The following is a 26,523-nucleotide window of genomic DNA, read 5'->3' as shown; positions in this document are numbered from 1 at the left end:
CCCTCTACCCAGTTATGAACAGGATTCCATACCATGAATTTATTAGGGGAAAAAAAGAGAGAGAAAAAACAATTCATTTGAAACCCTATTCTTCCTGCCACCACTGAAGTCAAACTCTGTCATCAAAGAATACTAAGATTCAAATGGGTTTTATATAACATTCTTAGGAATTCTCTATTTGCAAAGCTTTGGGCGGGGGGTGGGGATCAATATGGCACAAATATAAACTGACTTCGGTTGATTTATTTGTCAAATTGTCCTATATTTTATAACTATTAATATGTTTATTAACATGTCTATGCCTTCATGCGTTAGTGATTTTGCCCTTATTTTGAGCTTATTAACAATTTTAAGCCATTACATGTAAACTTTTACCTAACAGAGGCTGTAGAATTTTAGATTTAGACTTAGATATGTCTCTTTACTCTAACAGTGAGATTCAGAGAAGTCAAATTCCAGTACCCTCAGTCTTCACATCCATTCATTTTAAGGGAAACAATTTCCAACAATTTCTTCCTCAGTTATTGGTATAAGTGATATTTTAAGATAGAACTGTGACTATCAATCATGTTTCTTCAAGGGAAAGAAAATAAGAGAGACCTACAAAAGTTCCTTTAGTAGAAAGAAGGACAAGAGCTCCTCACACCAAGTCTCACACTTTCTTAGGTGCTGCACCTGACGGAGCTGGTTTAGGCGCATGAATGCTTTGGAGGCCATGCCACAAAGAAAGGTGGGGAAAAAACTAAGGATGTCTAACCTGGAGAAAAGAAAGAGGCCTCATCAAATGCTAAAAGACCTAAAGAGAGCTCAGATTTATTCTTTATTTCTAGAGTGTAGAATTAGAACCAATGAGAAGGAGTTTTAGGAAGCTGAATTACACCTAAATTCAGAAAATTTCTAAGCAGTGGGTCTTAGTGAAGTAGAAAGAGTTGTGTCTTCTTTCACAATGAGTTCCTTATCCTAGTTTCAAATTAAATTTAAGCAAACATAAAGCTAAGTATTATAGAAAACAAGTTCAGGAGCAAGAGATTATATTTTAATAATAAGAATTACTAAGACACGTTATCTTAACCCTTATGGACACTTAAGGGGTAACTTTTCTCAGGATATAGTTTCTATTTAGAACATTTTGATTATTTCATAAAGCTCATGCCAAGTAGGATTGATTTATTTACAAACATTAGTTAGCTCACTAATCAAACAATTTTATCCGTATGATAAATGTCATGTAATGGTTACACAACTGTGGGTGTTTGTCATGTAATGGTTACACAACTGTATGTCAAAACTCACAAACTGTTAACTAAAAAGAGTTAGTTTTATTATGTGTAAATTATACCTTCATACAAGTGGGAGGAAAAATGGTATATCTGAAGTGGGGTTTCCTTCAAATACCCTCCACCAACAGGTTTTTATTTTTAACCTGATCTGCATCTTAAAATCATACAGCATGATAGATAGCTAGAACAGACTTTCGGGTCAGACTCTCCACCCCTTCTGAGCTAAGTGGTTTGGGGCAGGTTATTTGGTTCTTGACCTCTCAAAACTCATTTACAGACATAAAAGATCTATTGCTTTGCAGGATAATGAGTGTAATACAAGAGGCCAGTCTTAAGAAGAGTGGTAGGGCAGGTGAGAGGGGACAACTGTTTCTTGAAGAAAAGAAGAGGAATTTGCCAAACAGACAGAGAGGAGGAAGGCCTTCTTGCAGAGAGAACCATGTGTATAAATAGCCCCCAAGCAAGAAATAACACATTTATTCTGGAAATCAAGCAGGCCCGAGGTAGAGGATATTTACAAAGGAAAATGAATAGAGCCTTACGGGTCAGAGCAGACCTGGGAGAGTCTTACCAACTATACTGAAGAGGCTAGAATCTGTCTGGTAGATAACGGGGAGATGCTTCATTGGTTAAAAATAGGGTATCACATTTAGCTTTTAAAAGATAATGGCAGAAGCCATGGGAGATGGACCGAAGGGGAAGAGGAGACGTCAAGAGACAGGGAAACCAGTCAGATCAGTGGTTCTCAAACATCTCTATGTTGTTGGGCCACCCACATAAGAACCATCTGCTTGTTAAAAGTGTAGATTCTTAGGCCCCACCCCAGATCTACTGAATCAAAATCTCTCTGGATAGGGCCCAAGACTGTGATCTCAAAGTTCCTCTGGTGATTCTGGTGGGCAGCCAGCTTGGACACCATTATAATGCAGAAGTTACGGAAACCTGAAGTTAGAGGGCTGCACTGGTGATGGTCAAGATAGGCAGATATGAAAGTAAAATCCACAGACTTGGTGACTGATAATGGATGTAAGAGTTAAGAGTGAAAGGAAAGTTCAGGATTACTCCTAGATTCTGGCACGGCTGGTGACAGACATGGTGAAAGGAGGATCTAGGACAGAGCCTAAAGGAAGAACAGATCTGGAAGGAGATGACTGGGTGAATGTTTAAACATCCTGTGTCTGCAGTACTTGTGGACACCTGCTGGGTGGAGTTACCCAGTAGGCTCTGCAGCTGCAGAGAGCTACCAGCACTGTGGACACATGGAGGAGTCGATGGCAATGAAAATCACATCAGAGTTTGAGGTCATGAGGGAAAGAGCACATGGAATGAGAGAATAAAATGAACAAGGATTGAACCCTGAGGAATACTTAAGGGAAGAGTGGGAGAAATGGCAGTGAAGCAAGCAGAGAAAAAGGAAGAGAGAAAATAGTGTTTTGGAGAGCAAGAGAGTACGATGTTTTCAAAATGATGGGGTAGGCAACTGATGATTATAAATGGAGAATCACTTGTTCTTTTCTTTTCAATGAGGAAATAGTAACTACATCACAGGGCTGATGTGCGATGGTTAAATGTAAAAGCTGTAGCACACATCAACGCCACGAAGTTGTTCCTTCTGCTGTACCCTATTCTCTACCCATGCCGCATTTTCACACAGGTGTGTCTTATCTCAGGAATAATCTGAGCCCCTTCCATTAAAAGTCAAGTCCTTTGATGTCTTCTGGGACTTTTATTCCTGATCTAGAGAAGTTATCTAGGTTCCAAATATTGACTCTCAAGTCAGTCTATCAACATTAGAATCTTAGCTTTCTCATTTACTAGGTAAATACACTGAGTGAATTACATAAGTCTCTTTGGCTTTATGGATGATAACAGGGTTGTTAGAAGGAATAAGATATTGCTAAAAGTATGGTGCCTGACACAGAATAAGAGCTCAATAAATGTTGGCACTGTCATTATCGTTGACAATAATCAAACCACTAAATCCTCTTTTCCAAGAGAACAGTTTAACCAAATTAAAGAGAAAATACCATACATAAATGTAAGAGTTTAAGCTGAGAAAACAGAACATTTTATAACTTACATACTGAGAAGACAGCACACTCTATATTTATTCAGGAGAACAATACATAACAAGTGTAAATCTGAATTTTGAATTAGAGAGGCTGTTTAAAAAAAAACTCTTTTTTACAAAAATGTAAACCAGATTTTAATAAATAATATTTGTAATCCAATAGTTCTGAAGTAATCCAAGTCCTTTAGAAACCTCTACTTATATACAAACAACTGCAATTAATTCTTACAGAAAATTATCCCTATGTATATTAAAAGAACTTCCTTAAAAATCTCTGATAGGCTGGGGCACCTCGTGGCTTGGTCAGTTGAGCGTCTGACTCCTGATTTCGGCTTAGGTCATGATCTTGGGGTCCTGGGATTGAGCCCTGCGTCGGGCTCCCTGCTCAACAGGGAGTCTGTTGAGGTTTCTCTCTCCCTCTTCCTCTGCCCCTCCCTCCCACTCATGCTCTCTTTCTCTGTCTCAAATTAAAAAAAAGGAAGATCTCTAATAGGCCTCCTTTTTGTTTTGGAAAGGCTGATTTTTCTTAAAGCTTATTAAAATTCAGGGTGTCTGCCAGTCAGAATGAACTTTATCCCCTAAGTAGTCTAAGCTAGTTATCATCTCCCAAAAGAAACAGTAAAATTTTTAATTTTTAGGACATCCAAATTCCTAGAATTAACAAGAGTAAGCACAAGACCAGGAGATAATCCTAGTCGGATGATGACTTAAGAAGACACGGGGAACAGAGGGAGTGTGGTAAAAAGGCAAGGGACAGGACTTGAATTAAGAACGACCAGATTCCAGGTCTATCTGTCATGTGCTAGCCCCATGACTTGGACCTGAAACTCTTGGAGCCAACAATTCCTCCTATGTAAAATGCAGGTAATAATAAGATTACCCAAACCACAGAGTTGCTTTGAGGTTCAAATCGATAGCCCTCTGTAAGAATCCCCTCCAACATTAACTCTTTTTGCACTTAAAAGTACTGAATATGGGGGCGCCTGGGTGGCTCAGTCGTTAAGTGTCTGCCTTCAGCTCAGGGCGTGATCCCAGAGTCCTGGGATCGAGCCCCACATCAGGCTCCCTGCTCCGCTGGGAGCCTGCTTCTTCTTCTCCCACTCCCCCTGCTTGCATTCCCTCTCTTGCTGGCTGTCTCTCTCGCTCTGTCAAATAAATAAATAAAATCTGTAAAAAAAAAAGCATTGAATATGTATTTCTTTTGAAACCTTCAAAGCACACTATGATTACCTCTATCATACCATGCAACTGTCCTTTTAGTCTGTTTAAGTGTGTCCCACACACACTGGGCAGGGGCAGTATTGTTATTTCTAAAGCCACAAAGGCTTGCAACAGTGGATGAACCCAGCAAATGGCTGAAGATTAGCAGACCAAATGAAGGCCACAAAGTATCTAGAAAATAAATATTATAATGGCAACTACTACTGTGAGAATAGATATTGGAGACATTTCTCAACTGCCCTTTTGATTCAGGTAAACTGAGCGAGAGTTATTGATCAATATGGCCCTAAAAGATATAGAAAGTCTCTACTGGGGTAAAAAAAACAACTAAATATTCTATAGAGATGCATGCTATTGTTCGGTTTTCTTCAATATATTTTTAAATCAATAGCTTAAGAACACTCTTAATTCTTCTTTTTCCAAATTTGTACATAGTAGCAGAATATCAAAGAAATTAGGAATCCTCCATTCCCTTGCTATTCAAAGTGTGGTACCAAAGCAGAAAAGTATCTCCTGGAAACTTACTAGAAATAAAGAAACTCATCACTCCAGACCTACTATGCCAGAATCTGCGTTTTAGTAAGAGTCCCAGGTGATTTACACATTAAGATCTAAGAACTGCTCTAGTCTACTCATAAATGTGGGCCTATTTTATATAATATATAACCGAGTCATAAAAGTTTGTTTTATTTATTTGTTCCTAGAGTCTACTGAATGAATCACTTTTTTTCTTTTAACAACATCTACATCTATTTAACCTGCCATAAACAAAAGAAAAACACATGCCTAACAACCAACTAAAGATACTGAGTAGCTTTAGGAGTATATTCAAGACATGAAGAAGTATGTACTATATATTATTCTCCAAAACTATTCATCCTTCTTTACTATGTTGGAACTAACAGCTGCAAATTGACACCATGTTTTTAAACCTCTCTACTAACCGCTAATATACAAGTGATATTGTTAAAAATCCATTTTCCTTTACTGACTACCCAAAAATAACAGTCAATGTCACATTATACACTAGAGATCCCCCAAAGGGAAACTGCAGTCTTTTTCTTAAGGAGGTAATGTCTTCCGCCATTTATTATAAAGGTCAGGAGGGCCACAGCCACAGTCCTTATTCCTTGATGTATCTGTGTAACAATGTCTAGTACACAGCACCCTCAAACATTTGTTAAGAGAAATTTTTCATGAAAAATGTAGGTAACTGTTGTCAAGAAGAGTCTGAGAAGGATTTCATCTCTATGATAGGGATAAACCAAGTAACACCATAAGGCCTCTTCTAGGTTCTAGTCTAAAATGTGATGGATATATTCTCCACCCCAGCTAAGATCTTGGATATCAATGAGGTGAAAAAGGCAGACGTAGAGGAGAAAGGGTCTTCATAGAACTGGATACAATGGATAGATAACAATCCAAGATATACTCTAGAACTAAAGCACAGATTCTGAAGGTGGTAGATGAATGAGGGTCCAATCAGTTCCTACTGAGTCAGGGGGATAAGGAGGGAAAATTTCTGCTTTAACCTCCCCTATGTCCTCAGGAAAGAAGATGATGGTTTCAGCTGGAAAGAGTGCCTGGACGAATGCAAGAGAAGGGCAGCCCTTGCAGGGGTGGACCAGGCAAAGGCTGGGCTAAAAAATGAACAAGAGGTCAGTGCGTGATGGGCAGACAGGAGGGATGGAGGTCTTTACCAGCCAGGCAAGGGTAAGCTGCAGCATTTGAGGGGATGAGGGGGCAAACGTTCTGAAAGGAGTTAGAACAAGAGGGCAAAAATGTTTTATGTAACTCGGTGGTATTACAGTCACCTAAAAGCCTGAAAGAATGGATGGAGGAGTTCAAAAACAGAAAAAAGGAAAGAAGAATTTTGGTTCCAAGTTTGCCTAAACAGAGATCAGGAGAGAGGTAGAAAGTGAGAGAAATGACAAAATTTCCCACAGAGAGCAGGTAAATAGGGATGGACTCGGAAGCTGCAAAGGAGAAAAGATAGTAACACAGATGAGCTGAGTGAATCAGTGAGTGTTACAAGTTGAAGACTGATTACTCTGAGGTCTAATTTGGAAGGGTTAGTACTTGATAGAGAAGATCCAAGAAAAGTCAGTTCACTCACTTGGAAAAAGGGAATAATAGTATGCGCTCCAAAGGAGCATGAGGATTAAATGTGATAATACATATGAAGTATTAGACATAGTCCCTGGCGCTTAGTAAGCATCCAATAAATGTTTGCTATTATTACTGGACAGTAAAACAGTATCTGTTGTATGAACAGGAAGCCCGTCCTGCGTTAGGAAAAGGTCGCTGATGTGGGAAGGGGAAAGATCTGGATTAGGTCCCAGCTCCATTACTTTCCAGCTGTGTAGTTTTTAGTCTATTTCTGCATCATGGAATGATTAAATAATACCTACTTTATGGGGGTTCTATGAACATTAAATAAGGTATATAAAATGCACACTACAGCATTTCATAGTTCATAAGGGTCCTGTACTAGAAGCTCAATAAATAGCAGTGAGTTTCACCATGTACAAATGGTATCTAAATCCATCGTTAAAAAAATATAAGGGATATATATATATACACACACACTTTATGCTTTACTATTTTAAATATATATATATTATATATATATTTAAAATAAATATATTTATATATATATATATAATATATATATACACACACACACATACACATACATACATATATATATTTTGGACCCTTGAACAACATGGGTTTAAAACACAGGGAACCACTTAAATTTCAGTAAAAGACAATACTCAATTTATTTTCCTTATGATTTTCTTAATAACATTTCTTTTCTCTAGCTTACTTTATCATTAAGAATACGGTATATAATACTATAAGAAAATATGTTAATCGACTATATGTTATGGTAAGGTTTCTGGTCAACAGTAGGCTATTAGTTAAACTTTGAGGGAGTCAAAGTTTATACGTGGATTTTTCACTCTGCAGGGGATCGGCATCCCTTAACCCCTGCATTATTCAAGAGTTAACTGTGTATTTTTCCCCGAGGCCTCTTATTGCCCCAAATCCCCCCACCTTTTGGCATTGTTTTCCTTTTCCCTATGAACGGGATTTTATGAATATGTCATCATATATATGTGTGTTTGATATAAAAGAATGATGCCTCACATCCTGGAAGCCAAGACAAAATGCAGATAAGTGATTTCCTTCTCACCCCATTTTCACATTTTGTTTGACTTCTCGGAAAATGCTGTCATAAAACTTCTTCCCTGTGCTCATCTGGGAGTTCAAAGTCCAAATATACCCCTTAGTGCCACTAACGATCTTAAGGATTTAAGAAAATTGAAATGGTGTTTCCTTTTGGAAAAAAAAAAAAAAAGACTGAAGGTACTAATTGGAGCATGTATATGTGTTTTAATGGGAACTATGGCCATAATCTTCTCTTGCTAACAGTTCTATAAGCTTAATATCCAATGGGTACAATACTATTGGTCCTGAATTTATCTCTTTTCACTAATTACCAATAGTGTCAGGTTCTTACGCTATGAACTTTGGCAAACATTTCCATAATTCTCTTTGAGTATACTTTCTTTGTCCTAGCCACTCCATCACATTGAAGTCAACTACATCTTCTCAGGTTAAATACCATTTTTTATACTTCACATATGTATACTCATACATATGATTTAAATATATAAATTTATATAAATAAATATCACTTTCTAGTTTAATCTCATACAACAGCCCTTATAGCACCTTTGAGTATTTCAGATGTTTTCGCTTAGATTACCACTGGTGGTATCACGAATTTGTTCAGATTTAATATTCTAAGTAGTGACACTATATAGATAAGATAGCAGTATAAGATAAAGTAAGAGAAAATATATATAGGTCAGAGGATTAATTATTGCTTTCCTGGTTGGCTGGTGTGATCGGGAGACAAGAGTACTGGGCTAAGAGACAAAACAACCTGTTAAGCCCATTTTCACTACAGTGTTCATCCACAGGTGACTTAATTTCTATGACTCTCAAAGACTTCTAAAGATACAAAAATAACAATGCCTGCCAGGCCTATCTTCCAGGGTTGTGAAGCTCTTGGTAAAATAGTAAAGCAAAAACAAAGGCAAGTTTGTCTTCCTTGTTATTTGCTACTTTCTAGCCATTGGGTACTTTTTTAGGCAACAGCTATACATTCTCTTTATAAAGCCATTTTACTGTAAGCTGAAAAAACAAAAGAATTGTCAACAAAAATAAACTAGCCAGTTAGTTTACCAGCAAAATGAGTTTATGCGAGGATAGCAGAGGAATTGCAATTCTGGACATGCAAACCACGGTGAAACACAGGCAAGCCCTGAGAACAAAGGAGAGCATCCTTTTAATAGAGGGAAAAACAAGTTGGGAGGAGTTGTTGAGAATGATCCATTGGCTGAGGGTGAGAGTTCGGGGTTGTGGAAACTTTTCATTAGCTGGGTTGCTGCTGGGCAAGGAGAAAATCTTCCTTAAAGTAAAAGTTAAAGTAAGCCTCTTCCTGTGGGTTAGAGTGTGTAAAGTAGACTGTGACAACTGGTATATGCCTGAGAGTTCCCCCTTCAGAACTTCCCAACTCCATTTAAAATTTTATTTGTTTTTTATTTTTAGTAATCTCTACACCCAACGTGGGGCTCGAACTCACAATCCCGAGATCAAGAGTTGCATACTTTCTGACTGAGCCAGTCAGGTGCCCCCCCAAATTTTATTCTGAATGTGCTTTTCCTTTACTCATTTTCACAGAATCTACTGTTTTATCACTGAACACTAAAGAAAGATCATGTCTAGAGATACTATATTAATTTTATATGAAATGTTTAAAAAATCATGGTAAAAAGACATAATGTAAAATGTACCTATTCTGAAGTGTACAGTTCAATGATGTTGAGTATATTTACATTGTTGTACAACCAATCTCCAGAACTTTCTCATCTTGCAAAATAGAAATTCTATACCCATTGAGCAAATCCCCATCAGACCCTGGCAATCAACACTCTACTTTCCGTTTCTATGAATTACACTACTTTAGAGACCCTATATAAGTGGAGTCATCAAGGCTCATCCACGTTGTGGCATGTGAGAGAATTTCCTTCCTTTTTAAGGTTAAATAACATTCCATTGTATGTATATACTACATTTTGTTTACCCATTCATTCACTAAGGGACATTTTCCACCTCTTGGCTATTGTGAATAATGCTTCTATGAACATGGGTGTGTAAAACTATATGAAACTCTTTAACAGTATATATCTGTGCTTAAGTTTTCATTTGATAAATAAAAATGAAAACAAAGCTTGCTCCTTTGAATACTTCAGTTCAAAATCACAAATGCCTTTCTGTGATTACATCTAACAGGGAGTAACTGATTCCTTCACTGGATTAATGCATTTGCCTTTCAAATTCCAAGACATATTCTAAGTAAAATGCGATCACAAAATATATTGAGAGGTATTTAAGAATGACAATATTCCATAAAGAAAAACATATAACAAAAACAAGATTTTTTAAATTAACATTTGGTTAAGGAACATACTTACACCAAAATTATTTAATTTCTTTTGTTTTCCCCATACGCTAAGACCTATATATTTGTAGCAATTTTACAAGAATCTTAAGCCATGCTTCCAAATTTTAGAAATGCTCATAAAGTGCCTATAACTGAAAATCTTTTGTAATGACATATGATAAAATTTTGCATTTTCTGTAGAAAAAAATATAAAGTAAGATTAAGTTTAGACTATTTAAGCCACGACTTTAGGAGAATATGAAACCCAAAGGATCATGAACAACTTGCCCCAAACCACCTAACAAGCGATCCTCAGAAGTTGTATATTACATAATAAATGTAATATACAATTATATATATTACATATATAATATATAACCTAATTCTTTAAAGTTATTGCTATTATTTTTGACAAAATAGATAACTCTTGGTTATTCAAGAAACACCTAGATAATTAAATAGGTCCAGTATTATGGCAACAAACACAGTGCTATGTCAAAGCAGGCACTTAAATATCTGTATCCCTTTCTTTTTCTATTACTTTACCTATTTTTTATGGAGCAGGTAAGAAAGTAAAAAGGATTAAATATGAATCTATTATTTGTTCTATCTTAGCAACACTAATAATGGGTGTGTTGGAAAAGATTGGAATTCTTGCACAGACTGAGGTTTTTAAATTACTGATCAATGTATGTTTATTTGAAATTGTTTGACCTATTTGAAGAATTTTTAAAATTTCATATACATCCAGAATTTAACAGCCTGGTGAGACCTTAGAGATTACCTAATTCAACTCTCTCAATTTACAGATGAAAAAAAAGTTGAGTTTGGAAAAACAAAGGGACCTGTCCAAACTCTCAAAGCTAATTAGTGAGACTTAAGCCCAGGACTAAAGCGTAGGTCATCTAAATCCCAGTCCAGTGTTCTTTCCTTTCTTTCTTTCATGCTGCCCTCCTCACTTCCATACTCATCACAATACTTCTGCATAGACAGGGAAGAGAGAATTATATCTCATTTTATATCTCTTGAAAGTAACTGTTTTGTGCTAATAAATGATTTAATGGTTTGATTTCTTCATTTAAAATAGTCAACATCAATTGAATTTATTGCTAACTTATGATAAAGATCATTAAAAAAAAGTCCTACAATTTAGTGTGTCACCAAACCTTACTAGTGTTTAGCTGCCAGAATATATCACTATTTGAAATTATTCTAGATTAAGGAGGTTATCTCTTGATACATATCAAATCAACAAATACAAGAGCACTCCCTAGTGTTGGGGATAAAAATACAAAGAGCGAAATGATAAATAATAAAAAAGGTTAAAATAGGTCAAGACAATAGAGTTACAGAAGGAATGGCACAAGGAAGTGCACAAGCAATTGCTAAAGGGAATGGGATCAGATGAAGGAATGAACTGCTCCAGGGTACCATGGCCAAGAAAGCCTTTGTAAAGGAGGGCTTTGTAAAGGAGGTCTCCTGAAGAGACAGAGGAGAAAGGGCAGTGAAGGCAAAGGGAACAGTGTGACAAGAAAAACAAAGATAGATATGTGCATGTTTTACTCAAGGGGGAGTTATCCAAGTTGGCTGGAGCTGCAGGTCTATGGGCAAGGATATACTGGCTGACCAGGTTAAAAAGGAAATTTGGAAACTTGGTTTTGAAAGGCCATGTGTTTCCTCCCTTCTTTTTTCTAAAAATCAAAACCCTGATGAGTTTTAAAAATGTATGTGAATTCATTCTCATTTGAAGAGAAAATAAAACAATAGCACCTTGATTTTTGAAAGAAGAAATGTCCCGATCATGAAAAGGAAAAAAAGAACCATCTACACTGAGAAAAGACAGATTCTGTCACACGACACTTCTCTATGTTCTTATATATCTAATTTGAAATAATAAATGACTTGATAAATCCTAAAATAATACTTAGGTTACTAATATTAAATCACTAATGACATTATCATGTGACTTGAGGAAAAAAATCTAACAACTTCAATTTTAGAAGGATGACCACCTCTTTATGGCTCACAAAGGCACAGTCTGATATAATCACCTATGTAATTCTTAACACCTTGTCTCCCTAAGCCAAAAAATCTAACTGTATAACACTGTGTCCTGGCACCAGTTCTAGAATTTGCATTGTTTTACTCTCCTGTAATTTTATCTGTGATTGGATGTTCTGCGATGAGGCAGGGAATAGACAACAGTATGAGATATTAAAGTCCAAGAGTCTGCCATCAAAAATAAGAACCAAACGAAAAACAAAAAACCCTAAAATGGTATGGACCTCCTAGAGGTTTCAGGGAGGTTATGAGAGAGGAAAACTCTAGGACCTCACTGAAAACACTGGCTAAGGGAGATCCCATGTTAAGAGCTGATGTTCCACATATTTGTCCTTAATTAGCTGCCTAGAATTTAGAATGTCTTTTCTCGAAGAAACATTAAAAATGGTAACTAGGTTTCCAGGCTAGGCTAAACAAACAAACAAAACATATTTTAGATAATAACAAAAATTAAAGACTATACATTGACTGTGACAAATAATTATACTAATGTAGATATACTGTAAGATACCTGCTCGTCTGGGACCTAGAACTCCATGGGACAGACCTTTTACCCCACCTTATTTGAGCTGAGTTAAATGCCCCTTCCCACAAGCCCCCAGTTTCAGCAAGCCAGGATGACTCCGTGACTCTTAAAAACATTCCCGGTTTCCATGAATTTTTAGTCTTTGATGCCCTTCTCCTTAGTCTACCTATCCAAATACTCTCTGACAATATACACATCACATGATGACAGCTAAAATATTCTAAAAATAGAATCTTACAACTCAAGACTGTGGTGCAGGTAAAAGAAATGAAGATAAGAATAGTAAAGCAGGACTTTTCTGACTTACCTATGTGCCAGCTAGGCCTGATTCTGACAGATCACAGATCATGCCTTCAGACCATGATACCAAGCAAGGTGGAATAGCCATGACTTCATAAGCGCATGGGGGGCAGTGACCAAGTATACTCACTCTCTCCCCGGAGCCCAGAACTATTCCTACACATGGTAAGTAATGAGGAAAGAATAAATGATTATATAAGCCTTGCTTCCAAATTTCATCATCATCCTACAGAAGTCCTCCTTCTTCCTATACTACTCATCCCCTTTTCTGTTCTGCCCCTCCAACGTGAATTTAAGGCCAGCTAAGCTGGCCTTCGATGCTGTAAGTTCAAAACCCAAGTAGACACAAAGTTTGTATTAAAATATGGGCTACTGGGGCGCCTGGGTGGCGCAGTCGTTAAGCGTCTGCCTTCGGCTCAGGGTGTGATCCCGGCGTTATGGGATCGAGCCCCACATCAGGCTCCTCCACTATGAGCCTGCTTCTTCCTCTCCCACTCCCCCTGCTTGTGTTTCCTCTCTCGCTAGCTGTCTCTCTCTGTCAAATAAATAAATAAATAATCTTAAAATATGGGCTACTATATCTGTAAACAGAGAGCAATGCTAACCACCGCCCCCCCCACATGCATGTGTGTGTACACACTTCATGAACAATGGATGTTTAAAAACATGTGGTCAAAAAAGAAATATGGCGGCTCAGGAGATATCTGGCCTTATTGTAGGCATGCTGGCTATTAACTCTGTAGGATGCTTCCATGCTAATTTCAGTTACACAAAAGGCTACTAATAAGCATTTATTAAAATAAATACAATGGATAATGTAGATAATTTGGGTATTTATAAGTTGGAGAATATTAAGATTCACCAGTTTTAAAAATTTACATACAACTTTTGAGCCTAGGATCCCAGTCCTAATAATTCTAATGTACCCATAAAGTAAAAGAATAGAAGAATAAAATACAATGACATCAGAGTTCCTACTCCCATGCCACCAACTAGTATAAAGTTCTACATCAGTCTATACTTTCCTATTAATATAAACTGAGATTAACATACTTGTTCAAAGTATCTAAAAATATAATACAGGGAAGTAGAAAATTATTTTTGTTGTTTTTCTAAAAATACAGCTTTTTCAGAGTTTTAGCACCGACGTATAAAGTATTAACAATTACAGTAAAAGTAACATTTTCTGTGTTAATACCCTATGGGTCATATTCTGTATTTGCTAGATATGTGCCTTTGAAAAACCCAGTTTTTATACATTGCTTTGAACATTGCTTTATGTTTTATTAAATAGCACCATTTGATATGATAGGACAAAATGGTATTTCCCCAGAAACTGTTTGCTCTGGGGCAGAAATCTCTTGAATCACCAAATATACTCTACAAATCTATAACTATTCTTATTATGACAGTCCTAAGTAAATATACTTATTTACACTTAAGCAGAAACTTCAGTGGAGAGAAATAGTTAGTAACCAATAAAACAAAGGCAGAAGCATAGAACTACAGTCTGGGGATGAAAGGCACAGAGCCTAGTTCATATCTTGCTCTCTCTGAATAATTTGTATCCTTTCGCCACACTCAGTATGATTTCTCAAGACCATCTTTCTCTCCACCCATTTTTATTTCCCCCTCTTTCCAAACATCTGACTCATTTTTATTCAGCCTCATGTAATAAGTTACTCTTGTATTTCGAAACTCATTCACTCAGATTTTCGTGAAATTATAGCAAAAGGAGATCCTCGTGGAATCAAAGCAGTGTGAATGAGTCAAAGAAAGGGAACATGGAGAGCATGGGATAGAGATGAAAGGAAATGGGAAACCATAGGATTCAGGTCTATTCTGCCTGAATCTAAAAAATATTCCTCCTCACAGCAGCAAGGCATAACAAACTATATTCCACTAAGCCTCTAAGTTGGTTTAAGAAATATCATCTACCTACACTAGGTAGCTCATTACAGAAAGCAAGGAAGCAGTTTCAGGTTTCGTAAGTGGATAGCCAGAGCATGGGTGAATACCTCCGTCGCTCTAACTTGCTAGTGTTCCAGTGGCTACTCTCACTTCTCAGACTTAGCCTACAATATTATTTCATACGCCCTTCACAGGGTAGTAGCAAGCTTTCACATGAAGCAACTGCACAAAATTTCCTATCTCATTCATAATATTTTTTACACGAGCACTATTAAGAAGGAATTAACCAACACAGAAAGGTGTGTTCTACCTTTGTGCTCAGTTTGTCTTTCTGAGACTCAAGAGGTTGGGAAGCTGAGATAGGAAGGGAATGACAGACAGGAATGAGAACTTTTGGGTGTGGCTCTGGCTTATGGAGATTGGAGAACCTTCACAATGTCTGAACTCTGAAGTATGCAAAGCGCAATTATCTGCCAAAGCTGATGTTCAGCTCTACACAATTGTGTAATGGGAAACCCTGATGCAATGTCTAAATAACCAAAATCACAGAGATGAAGGGAAGGGTATATCCTTCCCAGTTTTTGTAGGTACAGCATAACCTCAGTGTAACAGCACTTAGAAGAAAGATTTAAGGAAAGACTCCATTAAAAACTGCCTTTTAACCAGTTTCAATTGCAATGGCTAAACAGCTTATTTCTCAGTGCCAAACTTGAGATTCCTACTAAAGAAGTTAAAGCCGCATCAATGTTAAAGAATCATTTTGTCACACTCGGAAATAATTCCAGCACACGTTTTCTCCACAAAACGTATCCCACGTATTGTAATCATGCTGTAACCACTGTTCCATTTACACTAACAACAAAAACAAAACTACGGGAATATATTTTCATTTCTAGGGAAAGGAGGCAGAGTCACAACATGTAACAGTCTCTTCCACTGCTGGGATGCAGTGCAATACTGCAAAAGGACTAGATAATTTTAAATCATAAGATCATTGCTAAAATCCCGTTGGGCTAATTTTTTATTTCAAAGGCCTTTAAATGCTTTAAAACTAAACGCAACTGAAGCAAATTAAGAAAATAAATGGTAAAGTGTAAAAATAACATAATAGCACAACTGCTTCCACTAGTGGAATCAACCAATTGACAATCCCTGTCAAACAAACTCCAACCGCTAAAGGGGGAAGTTTGCTAATTTAAGAAAACTATATATGTAGGCTGCTGGGACAACCTCTAGGTGCTGCTGTAGAGACCCCCTTCGTAAAGACTGACTTCTTTCCCGGTATTTTAGCCTCCCCCTCCCCCTAACTGCACTGCACTGCGCAAAGCCATTACAGACAATCACTTCAAACATATTTGCTGTTGAAAAAGCCTCAGAAACTGACTTTCTTCAAGGTTCAAGAAGCCAAACAATGGCTTTTTATTTTTTTATTCCAAATTACACTATAGATGGATGAGCTAGACAAAATACTATCAGGTTAGCAGGTTGTGTCAAAGCAACCAGGAGGCCGAAGAAGCAAAACCACAGCTACCACTAGAGCCCTCCTCCTTCCCCCAGCCATCTCGCCAAATGGACCATTACTAAATGTTAACATCAATCCTGTGCATAAGTTAAAACTGTCAGATCTGAGATTAGGAGATGTGGGAGTAGGGTGGAGTGGTTCCTGCGACGAGCTCTTAGCAGCACAGACTCCATCTGATATGTCAGCTCCAGCATCCGAGAAGCTGAAGAGAGATGGAAGCTCGGAGGAAAACCGTGCGAGCGTCGCGGGGGGGGAGGGGGAGGCCTTAACGTTCGGATCAGATTAACCAGTGCCCGACCGCGGTCCCCGCGCCCCGGCATCTCCTCTGATCCGCAGCATCCCAACAGCCCAGGGAGCGAGGGACTGCAGAGCCGGGGACTGGTGTCTCCCGCAGGGCCGGACGAAGACAGGGAAGCCAGCCGCTTTACCTGTGATGGACCAGGTCCAGCGGTAGAACTCCACGGTGTCGTTCAGCGCCGTGGACACCACGTTGAGGACACTGCCCGGCTCCGAGTCCAGGAGCCCCATTTCGGCGGTAAGCGGGTGCCGGCGGCAGCGAGAGGAGAAAGCGGAGACACCGTGGGAGGGTTGACCTCAGAGGCGACGGCCGACGGAGCGAGCGGCAGCCGGGGACCCCTCTAACGGCGGCGGCCCAAATGCGTCTCCTCCTCCTCCTCGGGGCGCCGCGGCGACAGGGATGCAGAGGCCGCGTCGACTAGCCGGGCGGAGTAGAAGGTACCGTCCAGGCTCCTAGGAGAAAAAGGAGGAGGAGGAGAAGATCCGCCGTGAGCGCCAGGCGCTGCACCAGTCTGCCGCCTCGCGCCGCCGCCGCTCCAATCTCCTCGGCCCGAGTCACGTGGCCGCGCGCGAGGCGGAGGGGCCTGCGCCCCTCCTCCCGCCCGCGCGCTAGGACTCTTGCGCAGGGATGCGGCTGTCGTGGGACCGCGAGAGTGAGGTCCGCGCAGGCGCGCGCGGTCCCACACCTCTAAGTCTCTCACCCTTTCCCCGGTCGCGCGGGAGCAAAACACCTGGGCCCCTCTTGGCTCTCCACCCCCGCCAGTCTCCCCAAACCTCCTTCTCCGTCTCGCTCCTCAGAAGGATGATACGCCGCCCCTGCGGAGGAGTGTACAGCCTTCCCACGGGTGACCTCGCATCCGCCCCCGATGCATCTTAGGAAACAGGACGGGGAAGAATGGGCGTTTTGTGGGCAAGGATGAGGTAGGCGAGGTACTTTGGTCCTTACCTGTCATTCACTTTTATTTCCTTTGGGTTCAATTTTTTTTTTCACCCCCACCAGCACATGCCTGTCATGGCAAGAGAAATGCACAACTTATCCCTCTAAGTTAGTCAGGTGATATTTGTCTTCCAAGTTGCAGTGGTGGAGAATGGATTTTGGGGTCTACTCATTAACCAGTTTACGAATAATTTGAATGAATGCTTGCATGTGTTTTGTAAACTTTTTAAATATACATGGAATAATCAAAGCAATATAATTGTCTTAAATAAGGTCGTTATAGCTTCAGAGAAGGAGGAGGACCGAGAGCAGACTTACAGTTACGGAAGTCCTCTTGGACCTGAAGGAGTTGAGATGAATGTGAAAGGATCATTGTTTCGCAAAGGACAATCTAGGTGAAAGAGGAAAAAATATTTTTTATTTAAAAAAAATGTTTAGATAATAAGGTGGGAGGCAGCAGGATAACCTACCCCTGAAAGTTGAACCCCCTGAAAAGTAGAAAATATACACTACATACAATCTTCATTTGATAGTTTCTGACATCAAACAAGACCTTTGAGAATAGTTTGGTAAACTTCTCACCTACTTGTTACTTAAACACAGGACCTACTCTCTGTTTAACCTTTCCTCCAATTGTTGGTTTAGGATACTCCATTTAGAGTCCATGGAGTCAGGTGTGTGATTGCTTCTGCTCTCTGACACTATTAAAATAATGTGAGTGCTGTTTTTTTATTATATTTCTTTGATATATTTGTTTTCCGTTGATTTGGTTGTATATTCTTTGACTTTATTTTATATTGGGAACGTCCTAGAGGATAAAAATTATTTTCGGTTCATTGAGGACCTAACTCAGTGCTATAAGTAATATTTATGATGATGTCAAAATTATAACATACGTATTACGGAATTTGAAGACTATTGTAAGTCACAGGAGCTTTAGGAAGAGAAAAGATAATTAAATGTAATTGATTTATTGTTTCAAGCAACCAGTCTTCTTTAATGCTCTCTCCTGAAATTAACCAAATAAAATGTAATTTATCAAATATACTTACCAGATTAAAGTTTTTAGATTGAATTATGGTTTCTCAAGTCTTAACCCCAAGTTATGTGTATCATACTGATTCTAGTAGATATATATAGGCATATATATAGAGGTATGTAAATCTCTCTCTATATATACATACATTTTTTAAAAATCCAGTCAAGTTGTAATACCTGTAGAGTAGATAAAGATCAGTGCTCTACTCATGTACTTTGATGACCTAGCAAAGTTCAGATTAGTTTGGCCTTCATCTAGAAAATTTATTACTACTTTTATATTGTGAAATCCTGGATGCTTTTTATGGAGAACAGATCCCCACCCTCACCTGTATTCATATGCACAAAACATTTTTTCCCAAGTTTTTTTTAAAATTCTAATTAGTTAACATGTATGGTAAAATTGGTTTCAGGTGTACAATTTAGTGATTCCTCACTTACATAAAACACACAGTGCTTGGGGCCCCTGGGTGGCTCGGTCAGCTGAGCATCTGCCTTCAGCTCAGGTCATGATCCCAGGGTCCTGGGACTGAGCCCTGAGTTGGGCTCCCTGCTCAGCGGGGAGTCTGCTTCTCCCTCTCCCTCTGGCTCTCCCCACTGCTCGTGCTCTCACTCTATCTCTCTCTCAAATAAAATCTTAAAAAAAAAAAACAAAACCCAAAACAGTGCTCATCACAGGTGCCCTCTCCTCAGTTTTTTCTCTATAGTTAAGAGTCTATTATGGTTTGCTTCCCTCTCTCTTTTACTTTTTTTTTTTTAAGACTTTTTATTTATTTGACAGAGAGCAAGCGATAGAGCACAAGCAGGGGGAGCAGCAGAGGGAGAAGCAGGCTCCCCGCTGAGCAAGGAGCCTGATGCAGAACTTGATCCCAGGACCCTGAGGTCATGACCTGAGCTGAAGGCAGATGCTTAACTGACTGAGCCACCCAAGCGCCCCTCTTTTACTTGTTTAATACAATGTGAACTTGTTAAAACAGCTTCAGACATTTTTCTAGCCTCTTTGTAGTAGAGGCCAACTGAAGTCGCTTCATTCACTAGGGGGCGCCTGTCACATATAAGAAAATCCCAGACAAGTAATGGCAAATCTAAGTCAGGGGTGGCACTTAAGATTTCCTCCACAGTACCTGGAAGGGTAGTATGTTTATTTGCATTTATGAGCTGTCTAAATATAAGCCAAGAACAAGAACCCTAGAACTTACTCACTCAGGAGCTCCATTACACAGCATAGAGACTAACAGTCCAGTACATACTCAATTCACAAGTAGTTTACAAACACTAATGGCTGACCAAGCCAAAGCCTACCTAAGCTGTGCAAAGGGAAGGAGAACTGCACATTTACTCACCTAGAGTGGCAGCTATCTAACCAAGATCTTGGTGGCATCATGACAGAACAAAATCAAACATAAGCATCCATAGTATCTGCAGAATTTTTAGGACTAGAGTTCTTTGTTATGGGTTAAATTCAAGTAAGATAAAGTTATCTACAGAAACTGAGAGAGGATAGGATTATAATAAAAATTGATTTTTTATAAAATTTCAAAATATTTTAACATTTCTTACAGCCCATACAGAGTTAACAACATAAATCAAGCTATTCTAGTGTTTCTGCCTTTCCACATTGTCCATAGCATCAGCAACCTGTGCTTTCAAAAAAAAAGTGAACCTAGGAATCTGTTGAATCAGGAGTGAAAACAAGTAGCTTGATGAAGAATTGTAGAGGGGCACCTGGGTGGCTCAGTCATTGAGCTTCTGCCTTCAGCTCAGGGCGTGATCCTGGCATTCTGGGATCGAGCCCCACATCAGGCTCCTCCGCTGGGAGTCTGCTTCTTCCTCTCCCAATCCCCCTGCTTGCGTTCCCTCTCTCATTGGCTGTCTCTCTCCCTGTCGAATAAATAAATAGAATCTTAAAAAAAAAATTGTAGAAAGACCTTAAATCTTACAGAGGTAAATTGTAGATAATACAGAAAATGGAGAAAATCATTGGTAATACAGTTGACCCTTGAACAACACAGGTTTGAACTGTGTGGGTCCACTTATACATGGATTTTTTCCCCATAAATATATTTGAAAAATTTCGGAGATTTGTAACAATTTGAAAAAAACTCACAGATGAACCACATCATCTAGAAATATCAAAAAAAAAATAAAAAATATGTCATGAATGCATAAAATATATATAGGTACTAATCTATTTTATCATTTGCTACCATAAAATATATGCATATCTATTATAAAAAGTTAAAACTTATCAAAACTTACCCACACAAACATTTACAGACCATACATGGCACCATTCACAGTTGAGAGAAATGTAAACAAATGTAAAGATATAATATTAAATCATAACTGCATGAAATTAGTACATACTGTATCATTATAATAACTTCATGGCCCCTTCCTGTTGCTACTGTGGTGAGCTCAAGTGTTGCCAGTAACTGCTTAAAGCACTGTGCAATACTAATCATTTCTGTGTGAATAGTTTGTCTCTCCATTAAACTGCAAATCACAGTAAAAAGAGATCTCTCATGGTTCTCACATATTTTTCATTACGTTTAGTGCAATACTATAAACCTTGAATATCAAGTTTATATCATGGGACCTATAAAAGTGTTGCTAGAGATGCTGGAAGTGCTCCCAAGAAGCAGAGAAAAGTCATGACATCACGAGAAAAAGGTGAATTGCTTGATAATGTAGCATAAATTGAGGTCCACAGCTGCAGTTGCCCGCCATTTCAAGATGAATGAATCCAGGTTAAGGACCGTTGTTCTAAAAAAAAAAAATAGAAAAGAGAAGACATGAAGCTGTTACTGCAGCTCTGCCAGCAGGTGCAGAAACATTGCACTTTTTGCAGAATCCCTTTTATCTCATACTGAAAATGCAGCTTTTATGTGGGTTCAGGATTGCTGTAAGAAGGGCACAGCTATAGACTCTAATATGATTTGAAAAAAAGCAGTTATTGTATGACACCTTAAAACAAAAGGAAGCTGAAGTGTGTGATGTTGCAGAATTTAATGCCAGCAAAGGATGGTTTGATAATTTTAAAAAGAAGTTTGGCTTTAAAAATGTCAAGATAACAGGAGAAGCAGCTTCTGTCAACCAAGAAGCAGTAGATGAGTTCCCAGACACCATTAAGAAATTGAAGAGAAAAAAAGAAAGAAAAAAATCATTAAGGAGAAAGGATATCTGCCTAAACAGGTTTTTAATGCAGACAGAAGTACCCTTTTCTGGAATAAAATGCCACAAAAGACATTCATTATTAAGAAATAGAAGTGAGTATCAGGATTTAAGGCAAGAAGAGATAGGCTAGCTGTACTGTTTTATGCAAATGCAATCAGGTTTATGATCAAGACTGCTCTTATCTACAAAGCTGCTAACCCCTGAGCCTTGACGGGAAAAGATAAACACCAGCTGCCAGTCTTCTGGTTGTACACCAAGAAGGCCCGGACAACAAAAAACCTTTTTCTGGATTGGTCCCATTAATTCATTGTCCCTGAAGTCAGGAAGGACCTTGTCCATAGGGGATTGCCTTTTTTTTTTTTTTAAGATTTATTTATTTGTTTTAGAGAGAGAGAGAGTGAGCAAGCAGGGGCAGAGAGAGATAGAGAACCCCATAGCAGCAAAGGATCTCTCTATAAAAATAGAGAACCCCAAAGCAGACTCCCCACTGAGCTCAGAGCCCGAAACGGGGCTCAATCCCAGGACCCTGAGATCAGGACCTGAGCTGGCCACTTAACCAACTGAGTACCCAGGCACCCCAGGGATTGCCTTTTAACATTCTTTTGATATTAGACAATGCCTCTGGCCACCCAGCACCCTAGAGTTCAACAGCAAAGTTGTTGAAGTGGTCTACTTGCCCCCAAACACAGTATCTCTAATTCAGCCTCTAGATCAGGGGGTCGTAAGGACCTTTAAGGCTCATTACACATGGTTCTCTGTGGAAGGGATTGTTAACACTATGGAAGAGAACCCTGATAGGGAGAACATCATGAAAGTAAGGAAGGGTTACACCATTGAAAATGTCATCACTGTTATAGAAAAAGCTGTGAAATATGTCAAGCCCAAAGCAATAATTTCCTGCTGGAGAAAACCATGTCGAAATTTTGTGCATAGGATTTATGACAGAGTCGATCAAGGAAATCATGAGAGAGATTGTGGATATGGCAAAAAACCAAAATAAAACAAAAGGTGGTGGGGTGAAGGGTTTCAAGATACAGATCTTAGAGAAATTCAAGAGCTAATAGGCATCACACAACAAGAATTAACAGAAGACAACTTGATGGAGATGAGTGCTTTTGAACCAGTGCCAGATGATGAGGAAGAAGACATAGAAGAAGCAGTGCCAGAAAACAAACTGACATTAGACAATCTGAAAGAAGTGTTCCGATTATTCAAGACTTTGACTGCTTTTATGACAGACCCTTCTATGATACATTTGCTTTATAATCAACAGTGGAAGAAAGATTGGTACCATATAAAAACATTTTAGAGAAAAGAAAAGGCAAAAAAAGTCAGATGGAAATTCCAGTGCATTTCTGTAAAGTTACTGTGAGACACCTAGTGTGTTTGCCTCTCCGGCTTCCCCTTCCACCTCCTCCACCTCTTCTGCCTCCTGAGGCAGCAAGACCACTGTTCCTCTTTCTCCTCCTCCTGAGCCTACTCAGTGTGAAGATGTTGAGGAAGACCTTTGTGATAATCTGCTTCCACTTAATAAATAATAAATAATCATCATGACATACAGTTAACAAACTTATCTGTTGTGTATGTGTGTGTGTCTTTGTGTGAAAATTTCATAACTGTCATCATCATCATCATCATCATTGCTTAAGTATTCATTGTGTAAAACACGGTGTGTGGGGCTTGTACAGAGTTGGAGAGCCTATCCTTACATAGGCATAAGGTGAGTGATATTTAATAATATCCCTGTATACACAGTTTTGTTAACTTGTCTATTTTCTTAGCATAAATTTTTATAAGGAAAATTTATGAGTCAGGGAGCTTTATATATTTATTTGTTTATTTTTAGGGAGCTTTAATTTAAAAATTTTGATACATAATTACCTTCCAGAAATGTTATATCAATTCACAATTCCACCAAGATCTATGAAAGTGTGCTCATATCCCCATACCCCATTCTCCTCACTGAATTTAATTATGTTTTGTAATCATTACCAATATCATAGGCAAATATTATTTCATTGTTATTTAGTAGTTTATCATATTTACTGGCATTTTAGCTTCTTTGAGAACTGCCTATTTACATTCTTTGCACACTATTATGTCTATTTTTCTTACTGATTTATAAGAGATTTTATGTATTAAAGTTAATGTTTGTCTGCTATATATGTTGCAAGCATATTTTCCCAGTTTATTTGTCTTTTACTGGATTTGTTATAATACTTTTCAACTGGGTATGTTGGAGGCTGGAAATAAGTTAGACTCACCTACTACCACCTCCAAAAGAATTATGTATGAGAATGTCTCGTGGTCATTTTCAAACTGTATAACCTCTGGAAGTTCTAATTCACACTTCAAAGAGTATATGCTATTCCCTTTCCAAGAATCTTTTTTTTTTTTTCAAGCTTTTCAGGAATCTAAACTGCAAATAGCTTACATTGGGTAATCACCATATTGGGGTCACCCACTATGTACACCTAGCCTATAGTCTTTCTCTTTTATGGTCAATGCCACTGGTCCAGTCTTCCTTCACATAGCCATCCTTTAAGGCCATGTAGCCACACTTCAAGTCATGCATTCCAGAACAGAGTGATAAATATGTCAAACCATGGTATTTCTGCCAGCTCTTCCTGGCTTGGTTACACCAAGAAAAGTTCTGTCACTCTCAAATGAATATTGTCTGGGTTTCCAGTTCCTTCATTCACTATGTCCTATCACATATCCACCTTTACCAGTGATAAAAACCTTGACCAAGAAATCTGATAATAAATGGAAAGTGTCAAGGAGAATGCCTCTTCACCCTGCTCTTGTCTTCCCATTAGTAAAAGTGAGTCTGGTTTCATTGTAGGACAAGATAGAGGGGTTCTTGAGGGGAAATTAATCATCATTACAGAGGAGAGAAATTGGCTATATTTCAAGAACTTAGTATAAAAATATGACTCTTGGCTCCAGGCCAGTGTTTAGCTAATTCCAGAAGCCATCTTTCGTGAGCCATCCTGATATTGTGGGAATGCCTTAAGGAAAACAACTGTATGTGAATGAATTTAAAGAAATTTTCTAGTCATTAGCTGCAGTGTTTTGGGCCTCGCAACTGTGCAGTGGGACATGCACACAAAATGAATATACAAAAATGAATAATGTCCTTCAAACCTTGGAGAAACCACCTTTATTCTGAAGAACCCATACACAAAACTAAAAGACATCAATAGAGGGAAAATACTGACTTTGATACCATCATTTATACATCTGGTCCTTTTTTCTCTTTTTTTTCCTCACCAGCTCCTTCTATTCTTTCTGACCTTTGAATGTTAGAGTTCTTTCTGGTTGCTTTATAGTCTTCTCTTTTTCTTATAATTATATTTCCTGCCTAAATTATTTGATCCATTCTCCTGGCATTGGTTGTCACCTGTTTATAACTCCAAAAATGTGTATCTCCAGCTTAGATCCTTCTTTCAAGCTCATATCTTACGTAATACTTTCACTTTGATGTGCCTTAGACATCTGATATTCAGTGTACTAGAACCTATTTCCCCCTACATCTGTTCTTTCGTATTTCTCTGTTTCCACACATGCCAAAAATCATTACTGGCACTTTATCCTCTCTTACCACTGACATCCAATCCATGACCATCAGTTCTACATGCAAAATTTATCTTTGACTTCTTCCACTTACCTCAGCTCTACTACATATACTTTAACCTAAGCCTCTGTTATCTGCTGCACCTTAATCACCTCAATCACCTCGTAACTGAACTCTCTGCATCCATTTCTCACCGACAATTTATTCTCACAACAGTTTAAGTACTTTTTAAAAACTGCACACCAGATCATGGTGCTTCTTGACTTAAAACTTCTTAATGCTCCCACTGCTCTTAGGAAGCTTCCAAGCCTCCACATATGCCCCTGCCATTTCTGCCTTCACCCTACAATGAAGCTATTCTTGACTTTCAGTTTCTTCAAAGAGCCAAGCTCCTCCTTGCCTCAGGGCTTGTGCACACAAATTTTCCCTTTCTTGAAAGGCTCCTTTCATAACCTCCTCTATTAAAGTTAACTTCCACTTTACTATTATCACTTCCATCAAGAAGCTCTTCCTGATTTCCATGACTAGGTTTTATATGCCTTCATGGTATCTTGCACTTTTCTATCACTATTTATATCATTTGATATTATGTATGTATATATTACAGAATAACTGCAAGTAAGAGTGTTTAAAACATGATAGAAGTTTTTCTTCTTATGACTTAGAGAAAATTTTGAAGTTTTTCTTTTTATGACTTACTTGAAGTTTCTTTTTATGACTGTAGGCTGACCAGAGCTAGTAGAAAAGGGTCAGTAAAAAGTAAGCATCTTACAACAATTTCAAAATAAAGTAATTTTTAGACTAAGGTCAAAACTAGACAAATTCAAAATCTTTGTCAAGGACTGTAATACCCATCTCTTATATTTGAATAAATGGACAAAAATATAGATTTGTATCGCAATGTAAATCACTTGACCTTGCTGAGGCTTATGAGATACTAAATCCAATTATGGCAAAATACATATTCTTTTTAGTGCACACAGAACATCCACAAAGATCTAGGATTTTCTGGATCCTCAAATAATTCTCAATAAATTTCAAAGTATTGAAATAATATACCCTATGTTCTCTGACCACACAGGAATTA

At 38.3% G+C, this 26,523-nt stretch overlaps 1 protein-coding gene across 1 annotated transcript in view; it reads right to left on the bottom strand.

The window, feature by feature from the left end:
• The window catches only part of ELOVL4 (ELOVL fatty acid elongase 4), a 30,239-nt gene extending 13,030 nt beyond the window's left edge, over window positions 1-17,209 (bottom strand). Inside the window, exon 1 of the mRNA XM_045805407.2 lies at window positions 16,839-17,209. Within this exon, the coding sequence (XP_045661363.1) occupies window positions 16,839-16,938 (100 nt within the window). The 5' untranslated portion in view covers window positions 16,939-17,209. The remainder of the gene's footprint in view (window positions 1-16,838) is intronic.
• Window positions 17,210-26,523: the final 9,314 nt, after the last annotated feature.

The sequence above is a fragment of the Ursus americanus genome, chromosome 29, assembly GCF_024610735.1.
Source record: "Ursus americanus isolate L20-20 chromosome 29, mUrsAme1.1.p, whole genome shotgun sequence".
Taxonomy (NCBI): domain Eukaryota; kingdom Metazoa; phylum Chordata; class Mammalia; order Carnivora; family Ursidae; genus Ursus; species Ursus americanus.
Note: the sequence above shows the minus strand (reverse complement) of the source record. Positions and strands in the feature narration are given on the sequence as shown.